Source organism: Lithobates pipiens, unplaced genomic scaffold (assembly GCF_037356315.1).
Source record: "Lithobates pipiens isolate NorthernLeopardFrog02 unplaced genomic scaffold, aLitPip1_a1.2 Scaffold_18, whole genome shotgun sequence".
NCBI classification, from domain to species: domain Eukaryota; kingdom Metazoa; phylum Chordata; class Amphibia; order Anura; family Ranidae; genus Lithobates; species Lithobates pipiens.
Window position 1 is genome coordinate 583,596,224 of NW_027507758.1, and position 15,263 is coordinate 583,611,486.

At 44.1% G+C, this 15,263-nt stretch overlaps 1 protein-coding gene across 2 annotated transcripts in view; it reads right to left on the bottom strand.

Moving 5' to 3' along the window:
• Positions 1–15,263, bottom strand: part of LOC143989110 (killer cell lectin-like receptor subfamily G member 1) — a 61,555-nt gene that overhangs the window by 24,136 nt on the left and 22,156 nt on the right. For both annotated transcript variants that reach the window (XM_077489127.1, XM_077489128.1), the window contains exons 3-4: positions 7,761–7,881; positions 6,896–7,044 (exon numbers count right to left, since the gene is read on the bottom strand). In XM_077489127.1, the coding sequence (XP_077345253.1) occupies positions 6,896–7,044; positions 7,761–7,881 (270 nt within the window). The remainder of the gene's footprint in view (positions 1–6,895; positions 7,045–7,760; positions 7,882–15,263) is intronic.

The following is a 15,263-nucleotide window of genomic DNA, read 5'->3' on the forward strand; positions in this document are numbered from 1 at the left end:
GCCACAGGTAATTGGATGGAGGTTTGAACGGAAGAAAATGGCTAATCTAGAGAAACCTGTAATATTCAGGAGATCCCCAGGTTGTATTCTAGTTGTATTGCTTGGAATTTTTTCATTGAGGGTCCTACCATGAGGTCTGTTATGGTTGTTAACCCTTTTTCTATCCAGTGTGTAATGTGGAGATCACGAATGATCCCAGGAAGACTGGTGATAGAAAGTGGTAGAGATATTGTGGTGAGGTCTATATGTTGTATCCCTATTTTCCATGCCTTAATTGAGGCTTTCATTGAGGGTGATAGAGTGGTGTAGGTTGTGTTAAGTTTGCTTGATATCAGAAGGTCATAAAGGCTGTTTGGGATTCCTCTATTTCTTGCCATCTTGTCCTAGGTGACTTAGGGAACCATGTCAATTGTGCAAGAATTGAGGCTATATAGTAATCCTAGGGACCAAAAGCAATGGCACAGATTAACAATCATCCATCAAACTTTCACTTTTTAATACTTGGTTGCAAATCCTTTGCGGCCAATTACAGCCTGAAGTCTGGAACGCATAGACATCACCAGATGCTGGGTTTCATCCCTGGCGATGCTCTGCCAGCCCTCTACTGCAACTGTCTTCAGTTCCTGCTTGTTCTTGGGCATTTTCCCTTCAGCAAGTGAAATGTATGCTCAATCAGATTCAGGTCAGGTGATTGACTTGACCATTGCATAATATTCTACTTCCTTCCCTTAAAAAAAAAACTCTTTGGTTGCTTTCGCAATATGCTTCGGGTCATTGTCCATCTGCACTGTGAAGCACCGTCCAACATTTTGCTGAATATGAGCAGATATTGCCCGAAACACATCAGAATTCATGCTTCTGCTTTTGTCAGCAGTCACATCATCAATAAATACAAGAGAACCAGTTCCATTGGCAGCCATACATGCCCATGCCATGACACTACCGCCACCATACTTCACTGATGAGGTGGTATACTTTGGATCTTGAGCAGATACTTTCCTTCTCCATACTCTTCTCATCACTCCAGTACAAGTTAATCTTGGTCTCATCTGTCCATAGGATGTTGTTCCAGAACTGTGAAGACTTTTTTTTTTCTTTTTAGATGTTTGGCAAACTCTAATCTGGCCTTCCTGTTTTTGAGGCTCACCAATGCTTTACATCTTGTGGTGATCCCTCTGTATTCACTCTGGTGAAGTCTTCTCTTGATTGTTGACTTTGATACACATACCTCCTGGGGAGAGAGTGTTCTTGATCTGGCCAACTGTTTTGAAAGGGTGTTTTCTTCACCAGGTAAAGAATTCTTCGGTTATCCACCACAGTTTTCCGATGTCTTTCAGGTTTTTTGGTGTTGCTGAGCTTACCGGTGCCTTCTCTCTTTTTAAGGATGTCCCAGTTGATTTGGCCACACCTAATGGGTTTGTTTTGTTTTTCCAGCCCAATGATGGCTTGCTTCACCGATAGTGACAGCTCTTTGGATCTCATATTGAGAGTTGACAGCAACAGATTCCAAATGCAAATAGCACACTTGAAATTAACTCTGGACCTTTTATCTGCTCCTTGTAAATGGGATAATGAGGGAATAAAAACACATCTGGCTATGAAACAGCCGAGCAGCCAATTGTCCCATTACTTTTGGTCCCTTAAAAAGTGGGAGACACATATACAAACTGTTGCAATTCCTACACCATGCACCTGATTTGGATGTAAATAACCTCAAATTAAAGTCAAACATCTGCAGGTAAAGCCCATCTTGTTTGTTTCATTTCAAATCCATTGTGGTGGTGTATAGAGCCAAAAAGATTAGAATTGTGTTGATGTCCCAATATTGATGAACCGGACTGTACATTCAAAATTGTGCATGTAACCAAGTTAATATCACATACTAGGATCAAGACCGGTGCTGTGGATCCTTGATTTCTTTGCACAGGACAAATGCCACAGTGTCTCGTATTGCAGTAACTATTCCTTTTGTTTTAGAGTCAGCGTTAGTAGTAAAAATAAGGAAAATTCTCATGTGTGCAGAATGGAGACATGTTGCAGAAATGTGTTTCCTGGGCACACAGAATAATCACATTTGTTGGAATGAGCCTCCTTCCACATGGATTTCCTTTTAAACAGGGTGATTACAGACAGAAAAGTGATACCTATTGTGAGGATTTTAGGTGTTAGTAGATGTAGTCAATACAAAGTTATATATTGAGGGTACCCTCCTATGGCCACTTTGGAAATAGCAGAGAGGACAGTATGTCATACTTTTTATGGATTTGAGCCTGCATATGACAGGTGATTCTCTCCTCCAGAACAAGGTTCTTCCAGGGTTTCGTGCATTGTAGAGTTTTTCAGAGGAGTGTGACGTTTGACAAACCACTGTGTAATTACTGCAGAAAGAAGAAGAAAAAAAAAAAAAAAAAAAAAAACACCCCACACAACCATAAAACAGGAAACATTAGTTAACCATCAGTCCCTTAGGGATACTACCCTCGTGCAGCCACCTGCTTCTCAAGTGAGAAGAGGGGTGATTTCAAGCCCAACATCTGTTCCGGGTCATGCATGCGTGACCATTTTCCATTCAGGATTTGGCATATTCCTGTAGGTGTTGTCATTACTGGGATCAGGAAGGAGGGAGATGCCTTTTTTCCAAAGATTCCACAATGTATGTTTGGTCGTTTTTTTGTGAGGGTAATTTTGGTGGGATATCCCCATCTATACAAAAGGTAGGTTATGGTTTCTGAGGACTTTGGTGATTGTGTTTAGATTTTTCCTCTTTCGCAGAGTATGTTGGGATAGATCCACATAAAATTGCAGATTCTGGTATTGGGGTGGGATTTGCTCTTGTTTGCACATCACCAGCATTAGTTGTTCCTTAACATGATAGAAATGGAGATGTAGAATTACATCTCTAGGAACTTTTTCAACTAGGTAGGATGGTTTTGGCAGGTGGTGTATTCTGTCAATGGTAACTTCTATTTCAGAAAAGTCAGGTAAGAGGGATGTGAACAGAGTGGTTGCAGAGGGCCGTAGATTCAGTGATCCTCCTTATTTTTAAGTTGTTCCTTCTGGACCAATCTTCAATATCTAATTTGTTTGTTTATTCATGTTGATTCTCCTTGAGCCTCATTTGCATCTACCAGTTCATTTATGGTGGATGCAAATTCCCCCATTTTTCTGTCTGTGTGTTCCACTCTGGATTCTACTGAATTTAATTCCCTGCTGAATCTATGCATACAGTTCATCATGTCTTCTTGCAGTGTGCTTCTCAGCAATATAAGCATATCTTTGAGGACTGTGACCATTACAGGTTGATTCATAGTGGGGAACTCTCTGAATCGTCTCATTCCCAAGTGTCATCTCCCAAGTCAGTGACAGGTCTCATCGCAGGGCTGCATCCAGCCTGAATTCAACCTTGGCCAGGCTCCCTGTTGGTGTGGAGGGTAGGACTGATGACTTTCAGGGGAGTTACTATGCTGGGCCGATGTGTCTTTTATGTTGGTTTAGCCTGGTGTTTAGTGGCCAGGATCGATGAGGATCCAGCACCATTTTGCTGCTTGGATGCTCCCTTTCTCCTGTGGGTCATGGTCCCTTGGTGTGCCTGGGTCGGATCACCAGCAAGAACGTGTGAGCATTGAGTCCTTTATTGCTGTTTTTGTGCAGCTATTCCCTTGAAGTGACCAGAGCTCCAGGTTTATGCTGCCATCTGGGTCCGTAGCAGGCCACTCCCCTCTAAATTTATATAGTACACCAGGCAATCTGACACTGTGGGAACTGCCACTGATATCTCCATCAACACTAATACGTGCTAACAACACTGGCTGGGAAGGGGGGGGGGTTAACATCTAGGGGCAATCAAAATTAACTGTGTGCCCAACAATGTATAAAGTGTTTTTACTGTGTGCTGCTTTTTACTTCCTGCTTTGCAGGGAAACAGTTGGCACAATCGCCACTGGCAGCAGAAAATGGTTTACAAGCACAAAGCTCTCTCCTGTTACTCACTCTGCCAATCAGCATGTGCTGGAGCCAACGACATTGCTTCCTGGCCCAAGCCAAAATGTCATACAACCCAGGAATATTCATGGGCTTTTTTTGAGCTGCAGTGCGCATGAGCCCTTAGAGACCCTAGATCTCCCCATAAAGAGGCTCTGTCAGGTGATGGCTTACATTACTTGTGATGCAAAAAAATAGATGATAATATTTAAAAAAAAAAAGTAGTGCCAGAAAAGGCCCAGACTGGAAGTAGTTATTTAAGAGGTTTGTAGGTTCTGAGTGTGTAAGGTATTTTATTTTGTTGTCCATGGATATTTGTCAACCTATGTAACTGACCATTTATGACACTAAAGTACAGGGATAGGAATCCTCTCTGCACTAGCTGTTGTAGAACTAAAGCCCCATGAGGCATTGAAAACTGACTCCTAGCGATGATGGGATTTGTAATTCACCAAAGCTGGTATGTTCAGATTTCCCACCTTTGCTATAGTACAAATGTTGAGAATGACACTTTTACAAAGTCTGCTGCCTCAGTACACAGTCAGATACCCACGTTAGGTAGTTGGAAATGTTGTGTCCAAGTTGACCACATTGGTCATGGTGGGACTGATGTTATGTCAGGAACACTCCTTTTTCACTGTATGTTTGTATGCCTCAAAGTTTAATAAAAAAAACTAAAAATAAAAAAAAGTCTGCTGCCTCAAATTTTTTATGATGCCAGTTTACATAAACTCCAGAATGTTATGTAGAGCGGTCAGATGCATTGCAAGGTCTCCCTTTGCCATCAAAATTAACTTAAAGCGGACCTTCAGTCATTTTTTTCATCTTTCCATCTATTAAATCTTCTGCCCTTGTGGTTTTAACTTTGGATAGTAAAACTGCCAGGAAATACCTTATACAGCCCACTTCCTGTTCCTTGTCTGGTTAAAAAAAAGGCGAGGCTTATGACATCATGCACAGCTTTCCTTCTGAGTTTGCCAGGAAGGGGGGGGACAAGTCATAAGAGGACCAATGAGAGCTGGAGGTGTGCCTCTGTCTGTAAATCCAGCAGCAGCTTAAGCTGCCCACAGTTAAAATGGCTGCAGCCAGACTTATTGGAGGGAGATTTCTGCAGCATACTTGGCAAGTACAGAATCACGATAGATGGGATACTTCAGAATAGCAAAGATGTTTTATTACAAATCATGTGAGCATTTAAAATAAAGTGCCACTTCCCATTGTTTTCATGGGGAAGGGGCGCTCCTACAGCGCCTCAAAGATGCGGCTTGCAGGACTTTAGCATCCTCCCAGCTCACTGCTCGAGGGTGAAAGCCCTTGGGCTTTCAGACTGGAGTGAGAGCAGAGGCGCTGTACAGATGCTATATTGCCTGTAAAGCGCCTCAGTGTGAAAGAAGCCTAAGCACTACCATCAGTCCTGTGTCATGACAGCAGTAAAGCATCCCGAGATCATTCTCTGGCAAGGGAGTGGGCTCACTCAATTTTATCTAAGAACACAGTCATGGATACAGAATGAATGGGTCAAAAACATCCTCCGAGAGCAACTTTTCCCAACCGTCCAAGAACAGTTTGATGATGAACAATGACTTTTCCAGTATGGAGCACCTCGCCATGAGAGAAGAGAAAAAAAAAAGAAAGGAGGGGGGGGGGGGGGAAGAAGAAAGGAGGGGGGGGGGGGAGAAGAAAGGAGGGGGGGGGGGGGGGGAGAAGAAAGGAGGGGGGGGGGGGGGGGAGAAGAAAGGAGGGGGGGGGGGGAGAGAAGAAAGGAGGGGGGGGGGAGAGAAGAAAGGAGGGGGAGGGGGGGGGAGAGAAGAAAGGAGGGGGGGGGAGAGAAGAAAGGAGGGGGGGGGGGGGGGGAGGAGAAGAAAGGAGGGGGGGGAGGGGGGGAGGAGAAGAAAGGAGGGGGGGGAGGGGGGGAGGAGAAGAAAGGAGGGGGGGGAGGGGGGGAGGAGAAGAAAGGAGGGGGAGGGGGGGAGGAGAAGAAAGGGGGGGGGGGGGGGGAGGAGAAGAAAGGAGGGGGGGGGGGGGGGGAGGAGAAGAAAGGAGGGGGGGGGGGGGGGAGGAGAAGAAAGGAGGGGGGGGGGGGGGGAGGAGAAGAAAGGAGGGGGGGGGGGGGGAGGAGAAGAAAGGAGGGGGGGAGGAGAAGAAAGGAGGGGGGGGGGGGGAGGAGAAGAAAGGAGGGGGGGGGGGGAGGAGAAGAAAGGAGGGGGGGGGGGGGGAGGAGAAGAAAGGAGGGGGGGGGGGGGAGGAGAAGAAAGGAGGGGGGGGAGGAGAAGAAAGGAGGGGGGGGAGGAGAAGAAAGGAGGGGGGGGAGGAGAAGAAAGGAGGGGGGGGAGGAGAAGAAAGGAGGGGGGGGAGGAGAAGAAAGGAGGGGGGGGAGGAGAAGAAAGGAGGGGGGGGGAGGAGAAGAAAGGAGGGGGGGGAGGAGAAGAAAGGAGGGGGGGGAGGAGAAGAAAGGAGGGGGGGGAGGAGAAGAAAGGAGGGGGGGGAGGAGAAGAAAGGAGGGGGGGGAGGAGAAGAAAGGAGGGGGGGGAGGAGAAGAAAGGAGGGGGGGAGGAGAAGAAAGGAGGGGGGGAGGAGAAGAAAGGAGGGGGGGAGGAGAAGAAAGGAGGGGGGGAGGAGAAGAAAGGAGGGGGGAGGAGAAGAAAGGAGGGAGGAGAAGAAAGGAGGGAGAAGGAGAAGAAAGAAGGAAGAAAAAGAAAAAAGATCTACAAACACTGAAGCAGCAGACTGGCCAAAAGTTTTGAGAATGTGAAAACTTAGATTTGTGTCAGAGCTCTACAAGGCGGAAAGGTTGTCAACAACCCTTGACAGGGTTTATTCCAATGTTCACGTAATGGAATAGACATGCCCATATACAGATATTGGCTGCATTGTGCCCAGCTGGCGTTCACCTGTCTCATGGATGATAACTTACCTGCACCGTTTCATTCAGGATCAGCAGAGACCCCCCTTCCTTCTCACAGTACTGGTGGCCCTCCAACCACATAGCAGAATTTTTTGACACAAAATAACAGAGGTCATCATATTTTGTCCACTTGTTGGGGCAGGATGGACATTTGCACACTAGAAAAAAAAAACCACAGGGTACATATTAAGATTGGAACATATCTAATGTGTAGACAGATCAGCTGCTATGTCCGCACTTCCCTTTGACCCTTCTTCCAGCCTGTAATTCTGCATCACCACATTACTATACAACTCCTTGTGGTCTCCCTTCACTGGTGGCTGCCCAAACAACCACGTCAAGTGGTGGCCAATACATTTTAGGGTGAAAGCCTTATTTGACACAAAGGCTTACAGCAATGACATGCCAACATGAATTATGGTTTCTAATTGATTTTGCGTGTGTATAGAGCATAATGAAGAAGCAAACAGATTGCACAGCTAAAGTCTGCAGCACCCAATGGCCAGCAGAGATGCCTGCAGTATAGTGACCACTGAGATCAAACCCACACATGATAAAAAGCATAAATTGGCACAGAAAGCCTTCTACGCAGTCTGGTTGGGAAACATGCACAGTTGAGGCTGAATCACCTGCTGTGTGTTGGAGGGGGAGTGGGAGAGTTCCATCGATGACTAATGTGGATAGCAGGGTGGATCAGTGAAGAACCAGACTCCGCACTTTGGATTGAGGCTAGTACATGCTATAGAAGTATGTGCTTTGTTCATTTTCTGTTTGAGGTTTACAACCACTTTAAAAAGAAGGGAAAAAATTTGCCTGTGTGACCAGAGAACCAACCTGTGTGTGCACAATATATTAAAAGGTATAGAGGTCTTACCTGGTACATTGCCTATTTTTACACACAGGACAACCACTGTAATGACCGCGAATATCAGAAGTCCCCAAATCACAGATTTTTTGCAGCGCTTCTTACACCACTCAGAGCCAAAAGACCAATTCTATAAAGACAAGCATTTTATTAGCCATGTAAACCACTTACACAAAGTTACAATGAGGGACATCAGTCACAAGCAAGGCAGAAGGGTCTACAGGCCTAGTGCATTACTGACAAAAAATAAATAGATGATTTTTCTCACCGTAAAATCCTTCTCTTTGAAGTTCATTGACGGACACAGCTCCTTTAATTCTTGACCTTAGGGTTATCACGCCACCTTCAGGAGAGGACTAGGCGAAACATGTAAAAACAAGATGGCAAAGCACCACCCAGGGGGCACTCCCTCTGGCTATAACCCCTCACCCCACTTTCTGCAGTTCAGTTTGTCAAAAAGCAGTACAAACAAATAGGAGGGGTGGGTGCTGTGCAAGTCAATGAACTTCAGAGAATTTTACGGCGAGTATAAAAATCCCATTTTCTCTTTAGTTCATTGGCCGACACAGCTCCTTTAATTCTTGACCTTAGGGATGTTCCCAAGCAGTGTCAAAAAACGAGGGGTGGAAACAGCAAAATATAACTTCACCCACAAAAAAGGAACACCTCAGTGGAGTTGCCATCCTAAAAAGGTCACCATAAAAACCTGCGGCCAACTTATGCATCAAAAGATGCGTTCACAACAAACATGTAACTGAAGAAAGTTTAAATTGCAACCTTACACAGCTGCCTGTAAAACCTTGCGGCTAAAGCAAGCATCCAAAGATGTGCTTATGCCAACTCTGTAGAATTTAGTTAAAGTGTGAACGGACAACCAAGTCACCGCCTTACACATCTGGGAGACAGACGCTTGATGTCGGAAAGCCCAGGAGGTTCCAATTGCCCTGGTGGAATAAGCCTTGACAGCAACAGGGGGCATCCGCCCCTTTAAGGCATAGGCCTGAACCACGATCTGTCTGATCCACCAAGAAATGGTGGTTGACGAGACTGCCAGACCTTTTTTCAGACCAGCCACCGAGACAAAACAGTCTGACTTCCAGAAAGGAGCCATAGCAGACAGATACACCCATAGAGCCCAGACCACATCCAGGGAATGTAAGGCAACTTCTTTTGGGTGCGTCAGCTTAGGACATATGGATGGCAACACAATGTCCTCATTCAGATGAAATGCCAAAACCTCCTTTGGAAGGAAAGAGGGCTGCAGACGTAGCGCTGCCTTATCCTTGTGGATGACCAGGTAGGGAGACTTGCATGACAAGGCTGCAACTCAGAAACCCTCCTGGCAGATGTAATAGCCACTAGAAAGACTACTTTCTGAGAAAGAGTTAACAAGGGAATCTCCCCAATTATTTAAAACTGTGGTTTATGAAGCGCCGATAGCATCAGATTCCACGGAGGTAGGAGGTGGTCGAACAGCGCCAGAAGTGGAGCTAACACTTTGGTAAAGACTAAGGGTGCTGACGCCAGGCCAAAAAGGGAGAGCCACAAACTGTTAGTGCTCTTCTCCGACTGCAAATATCAGAAACCACTGATGCCTGAGGCATAAGGGTACATGCAAGTACACGTCCTGGATATCCAGGGACGCCAGGAAGTTCCCCTGATGGAGTGCAGTGACCACAGAGCAAACGGATTACATCCTGAACCTTTGCACTTTTCACAAAGCTGTTGAGGGTATTCAAGTCCAGGATTGGACGTACCCCTTCCTTTATGGGGACTACAGACAGATTGGAGCAGAATCCCCGAAACCTTTCCAGCGTTGGTACAGGTACTATCACCCCTCGCAGCAGGTCCATACTGCCCCGAAAAGGGCTTCCCGACGAGCCGGAAGTAGAGGTAGGTTGGATGGAAAAAAAAAAAAAAAAAATTCTGTTTGGTGGACAAGAAAGAAACTCTTGTATCCCAATGAAACCAGATCGTAAACCCCTTGGTCAGACAGTAGGGAGGTCCACCGAGCTGCAAACTCCCAAGACGACCCCCCCACCCGAGAGTTGGGCAGGAGCAAACCTTCATGCGGTAACATTTTTTGTTCGCAGACTTGTTTGGCTTGTGAAACCAGGTGCCTTGTTGGACTGGGAACGCTTACCTGCCGACCCGGCCGGCGAAAAAAGCAGTTTGAGCGGAAAAAAAAAAAAAAAAAAAAAAAAAAAAAAAAAAAAAAAAAAACAACACACGGGAAGAGGGCCCTTGCCTACGGCGTGGTTCCTTACCTTTCATGGACTGTGGGAGCAACGTGCTCTTTCCACCGGTAACATGTTTAATAATGTCATCCAGCGAAGCTCCAAATAGCCTCTCACCTTGGAAGGGCAAATCTGCCAGTGCTTTTTTTAGATTTCAGCCAAATCAGGCACAGTAGCACCACTTCTGATACTCGAGAGCAGGGGGACCGTATCCAGGGCCGCATTACAGACATATTTAAGGCCATGCACCAACTGATCTGCCAGTTCTATGCAGACCGGGAAGACTTTGCTTCCCCAATTAAAGGTGCAACAACTTTGCCCATTCAGTAAGCGTCTGCGACACCAAGGCCGTGGCCAGCACAGGTTGTAACGTTGACTCCCACCACCGTAAACATGGATCGGGCCACTGACTCAGCCCTCCTGTCGGAAAGGTCCTTGAAGACATGGGTCCCTTCTACCAGAATCATGGTTACTTTATTTAAATAACCTGGATACTGGGGGGGGGGGGGGGGCGATGCCCATTTTTTTTCCCAGGAGGCTCTTCTCAAAGGGGTAACTCTGCATCATTCTTCTCAGGATTAAAAAAAAAAAAAAAAAAAAAAAAAAAAAAAAGGCCCATTCGACTTCCCCATTCCTTGTAGATCAACTTATCAAATTAAGTCAATACGGCAACACCTTAGGCGCGCGGGCTAGTTTGCGGGACCCAAAAGGGACCGCCAGCTCAGCAGAAGTTCCTACTGCATCCTGTATCTTCAGGGTATCAGGCACTGCAGTGAAGAGTGCTCCAACTAGCATTTTTCTGTGCTAACCTGGACACAGAGTCATGCTCACTGTCTGAACGGTCCTGGTCTGCACACCAAGATAAAGGGAGAAAGACTTGGCGCTATACCTTTAAAATGCAATATTAAATGGTGAAAAGCAAAGTCTAAGTTTGTGAAAAAAACTATTTGTATAAATTTTCCAGCATGCTGGAAAGTGATATAAATAGAATTGTTTTTTTTTTTTTGTTTTTTAACAACCAATAATCTCTAGTGATTTTTTGAAAGAAAAACCACATGCACCTGTGTTAGTACCGTGAAAGTGCTATCCTTATTATACGAAATAACCATAAATAAACATACAATTACTATGATTGGTAAAAAAAAAAAAAAAAATGCAAGTGACAAACATGCAAAATCCCAAGTGAAATTTGAGCATAAAATATCAAAAACAATTAAAGTAAGTATTTTCTAAAAAATTAATTTGCATCAAAAAATCAAATTCATAAAAATGTTGATTAGTGAAAATCCCACGTTTTCATAAACAGTGTACTGAGTGCCACATCTTAAATAGCACGTGAATAATAACAGGTGAAAAATAATATAATGAACAGTGAAAAAAATCTTCTGTGAGTGTCTTCAAACTGTCTGCAACTGCTGCTCCCAGTGCACAGTGAATACTAATGTGATTGCTCTCACTAGAGGTTTTACCCCATCCGGGATGGATCAGCCTCCACAGTATAAGCCACTGTGTTGCTCTCTGGCTTTAATCAGCTGTTGTCCTGGGAGACCCCCTTTCCTCTGTTGGTGTTACGTGCCCCGTTATATGTAATAAGGAAGAAGCATATCCATAGTATGTATGGAAAGGAGTTTTATTCGAAAAACAAATGAAATTACTCAAACATTTGGCGATCAATCGCATTGTTGTGGTAACAGTTTAAAATCCCGCCAGCCGTATTGTCGTCTGTGTAAGAAGTGCACGCTGTCTAGCCACGCCCTATGCGTTTCGTCACACGGACATCATCTGGAGCGGCCATCTACGTGCACCTTTTGCCTTAAAATAGGGTGCAGCGCTCTAATTGGCATGCGGACAATCGCCGCCATTTTTGGTGAGGGAATGCCCTCTGTCAACATTTAATAAAGTTGTTTGCGCATGACAAGGAATTTTCTTGGCTTTTTTCTCATTGCGCCTGCGCGGTCCCTCATTGCCATTTTGGATGAAGGAATTTTCCAAATAAATAACGAAGAGGAATTAGGCACTGCTACTCTATATGTGGGGCCGCCGGGGGTTAGTGAATCTGTGTTCACAGGCAGGCGGCTTCAAAAATCACATAGATTACAGCAAATTATGGCAATTCCGAAAAATGAATAAAAAAAAATAAACGTAAATTGGAAAAAATAAAAATAGAGGAATACATGGTAAATCCATTCTTTATATCAGTAATAAACAAGGGGTTAAGAGATTTCAGAAATATTAAAACTTGGAGTCCTATGATATGAATGAACAAAGCCTAAACTATAAAGAGTTTGAATTTTTCTTATTCTATTATTTTTATTTTGTGTCAATACTTTTGCGTTTATAACTATTTATTTTTAAAATTTAAATAAATAAATGTAAAATTTATAAGATTTAGAAGGATAAATATAAAATGTAAAAGTGAAAGTAAAAATAAAAATAAGAATGATAAGGGCATATATTAGATGGCCTCAGCTACTATGTTTGCTCAATGAAGAAGAAGTTGATATTGTTATATTATACGTTTTCAGGTATATTGATATTTAATTAAACCTTTTTATGGATATATTACATTCGACCTATGTATATTGTGAAAGGGAATATATATAATTATCTTTTTATGAATATATTACCTTTGACCCATATGTGTTGTAAGAGGTAATACAACTGTTAAAGAGGGCAGTTGTGCCCTATTGGTTCCACAATGGTTGGGTGTTAATGTTGGGGGTCTGGCTTTTTTAATGGGTGTTTAAGGAAATGTAATCTTATTCCCTAATCCAAAATTGCCCCTGGGACCTTAATTGTGTTTGTATGCATCTGCCCTAGGGAATTATTGGTTGGGAAGGACTTTAAAAGTAGAGTTTTGGTTATCCGACATTAAAAGATTTCTTTTAAAAATTGGTTAAAAAAAACAGTTAAGATCCAGATCTATATTCATTCCTGCCGGTTGTGTCCAAATTAAAAATCCATCTCGTCTCATTTTGTGAGACTTTAATAGTCTTGTCCTCTCCAAGATTTTTTCATTGTTCATATTATTATTTTTCAAGCGCTATTTAAGATGTGGCACTCAGTATACCATTTATGAAAATGTGGGATTTTCACCAATCAACATTTTTATGAATTTGATATTATTTTGATACAAATAAATTTTTAGAAATACTTTAATTGTTTTTGATATTTTATGCTCAAATTTCGCTTGGGATTTTGCACGTTTGTCACTTGCATTTTTTACCAATCATAGTAATTGTATGTTTATTTATGGTTTATTTCGTATAATAAGGATAGCACTTTCACGGTACTAACACAGGTGCATGTGGTTTTTCTTTAAAAAAAAATAAAATAAAAAATCACTAGAGATTATTGGTTGTTATAAATAGAATCGTTTATTTATTTTTTTTATCACTTACCAGCATGCTGGAAAATTTATACAAATTATAGTTTTTTTTTTTCACAAACTTAGACTTTGCTTTTCACCATTTAATATTGCATTTTAAAAAAAGGTATAGCGCCAAGTCTATTTCCCCCTTATCTTATCAGTATTTCCACCCACACAGGGTAGGAAAATTAAATAGAGGCCACTCATACCATAATTATACCAATTTGCTCCATAGCGCAACCTCCCCCCCATCCTTGCTTTTTACTGGTCTGCACACTGACATTTCAGAACAGGGGCCGCCAGTCACCGAGTCTGAATCAGAGCTCTCCCCAGAAGACGGAGGGGCAGGGAGCGTTTTTAGCCCCCCTTGCGCCCGCATACTGCTTCCACCCTGGCAACAAAGGTATCCAGGACCGCCGACAAAGCATCCATAGGCACCCCATTTTTAGCGGGTGAGCCAGTTGCAATAGCAGGGATGTCTTCAGAAGAAGCGCCAGCTCCTGATGCCATGCTGACCCTCACTCCCCTGCCACAACTTAGGGACTTAAGGAAAGGTACACAAAATCCCACCCACATAGCTGCTCGCAGACTGAGGGGCCCCACCGCAGGACTCACCACCCTGACTGAGTGCTGCTGCTGACCGCTCTGCGTCAGTCAAACTGGCCAGAGTAAACAGTGCTGTTCTACGGTACACAGACCCAGCACCAAAGGTAAAAATGTGCTGAGGCTACAAGAAAATGGCCGCCCTGGGGGGGGGGGAAAAAAAAGAAAAGCTTCCGAACTTTCCAAACGTAGCTAGGGACTGCTCACGCTCGATGGCCAGGCTGTGGAGAGTACAAGGATCTATATTATCAAGCCTGAGCGATGCTTTGCAGTCTTGCCATTTTTACATGTTCCATCTTCTGCCTAGTCCTCTCCTGAAGGTGGTGTGATAACCTTAAGGTCAAGAATTAAGGAGCTGTGTCCGTCAATAAACGAAAGAAAACTCACAATTTTTTTTTTTTTTTTTTTTTTTTTTTTTTTTTTTTTACACAGTTCTGCAATATATACAACATTCTACAGACTGCCACTGTTCATAAACACCTTCCACCTCCCCACCGAAAATTTTTGGGATTTTCCACCGATCCTTTCTTCATATAAAGCCAGGCACTGCATAGTCTAGTTATGATGCAAGCAAATTGCACAATGTATATCCAGCTTTGGTTCTTAACTACTTGCTGAACACATAACTTGCATCTATGGTGGCACTACTGTATCAGATCATGTACCTAGTACATGATCCGACACTCGGGCCTGGGGCACCCAACAATAAAAAACAACCCCCCCCCCCCCCCACCACATACACAGCCCCAGAAGCTTATCTCCAGGTACCATGGGCTCGATGTCCATCGGCACCCCGACGATCGGTACACAGGCAGAACAGTGACAGTAAACAAGGCAGATTGCCATTCTGTCGGCAGTGGAAGGCACAGATCTAGCGTTTTCAGCAAAGCAGGATCCAGGTCTTCCCCACTGTACAAAAACACTGGCTAGGAACACATGTTCCCCTTGATCACCCCTGATGTTAACTCCTTCCTTGCCAGGGTCATTAGTACCGTGAGTGCATATTGTTAGCACTGATCCCTGTATTAGGGGAGATAAATATTCCAGGAGATAAAGTGGTTAAGGCCCACAGCGCTGCTGCCATCCAACACTGGTTTGTCATTCGTCATTTGATGGAGCAATCACATTGTAAACGGCTGCACAAAGATGGCCGCCGCCCGGAGCTGGGCCAAAGCCGCAGTCTTTTCCTAAGGCCGAGGAGCGCTCTGCAGCGTATGCCGATCCGAACAGGATGACCCATTCTGATCACGGATTGGTGGCGAGCCATTGCACCCCTAGTTAGGATTAAAGACAAAACGGAAA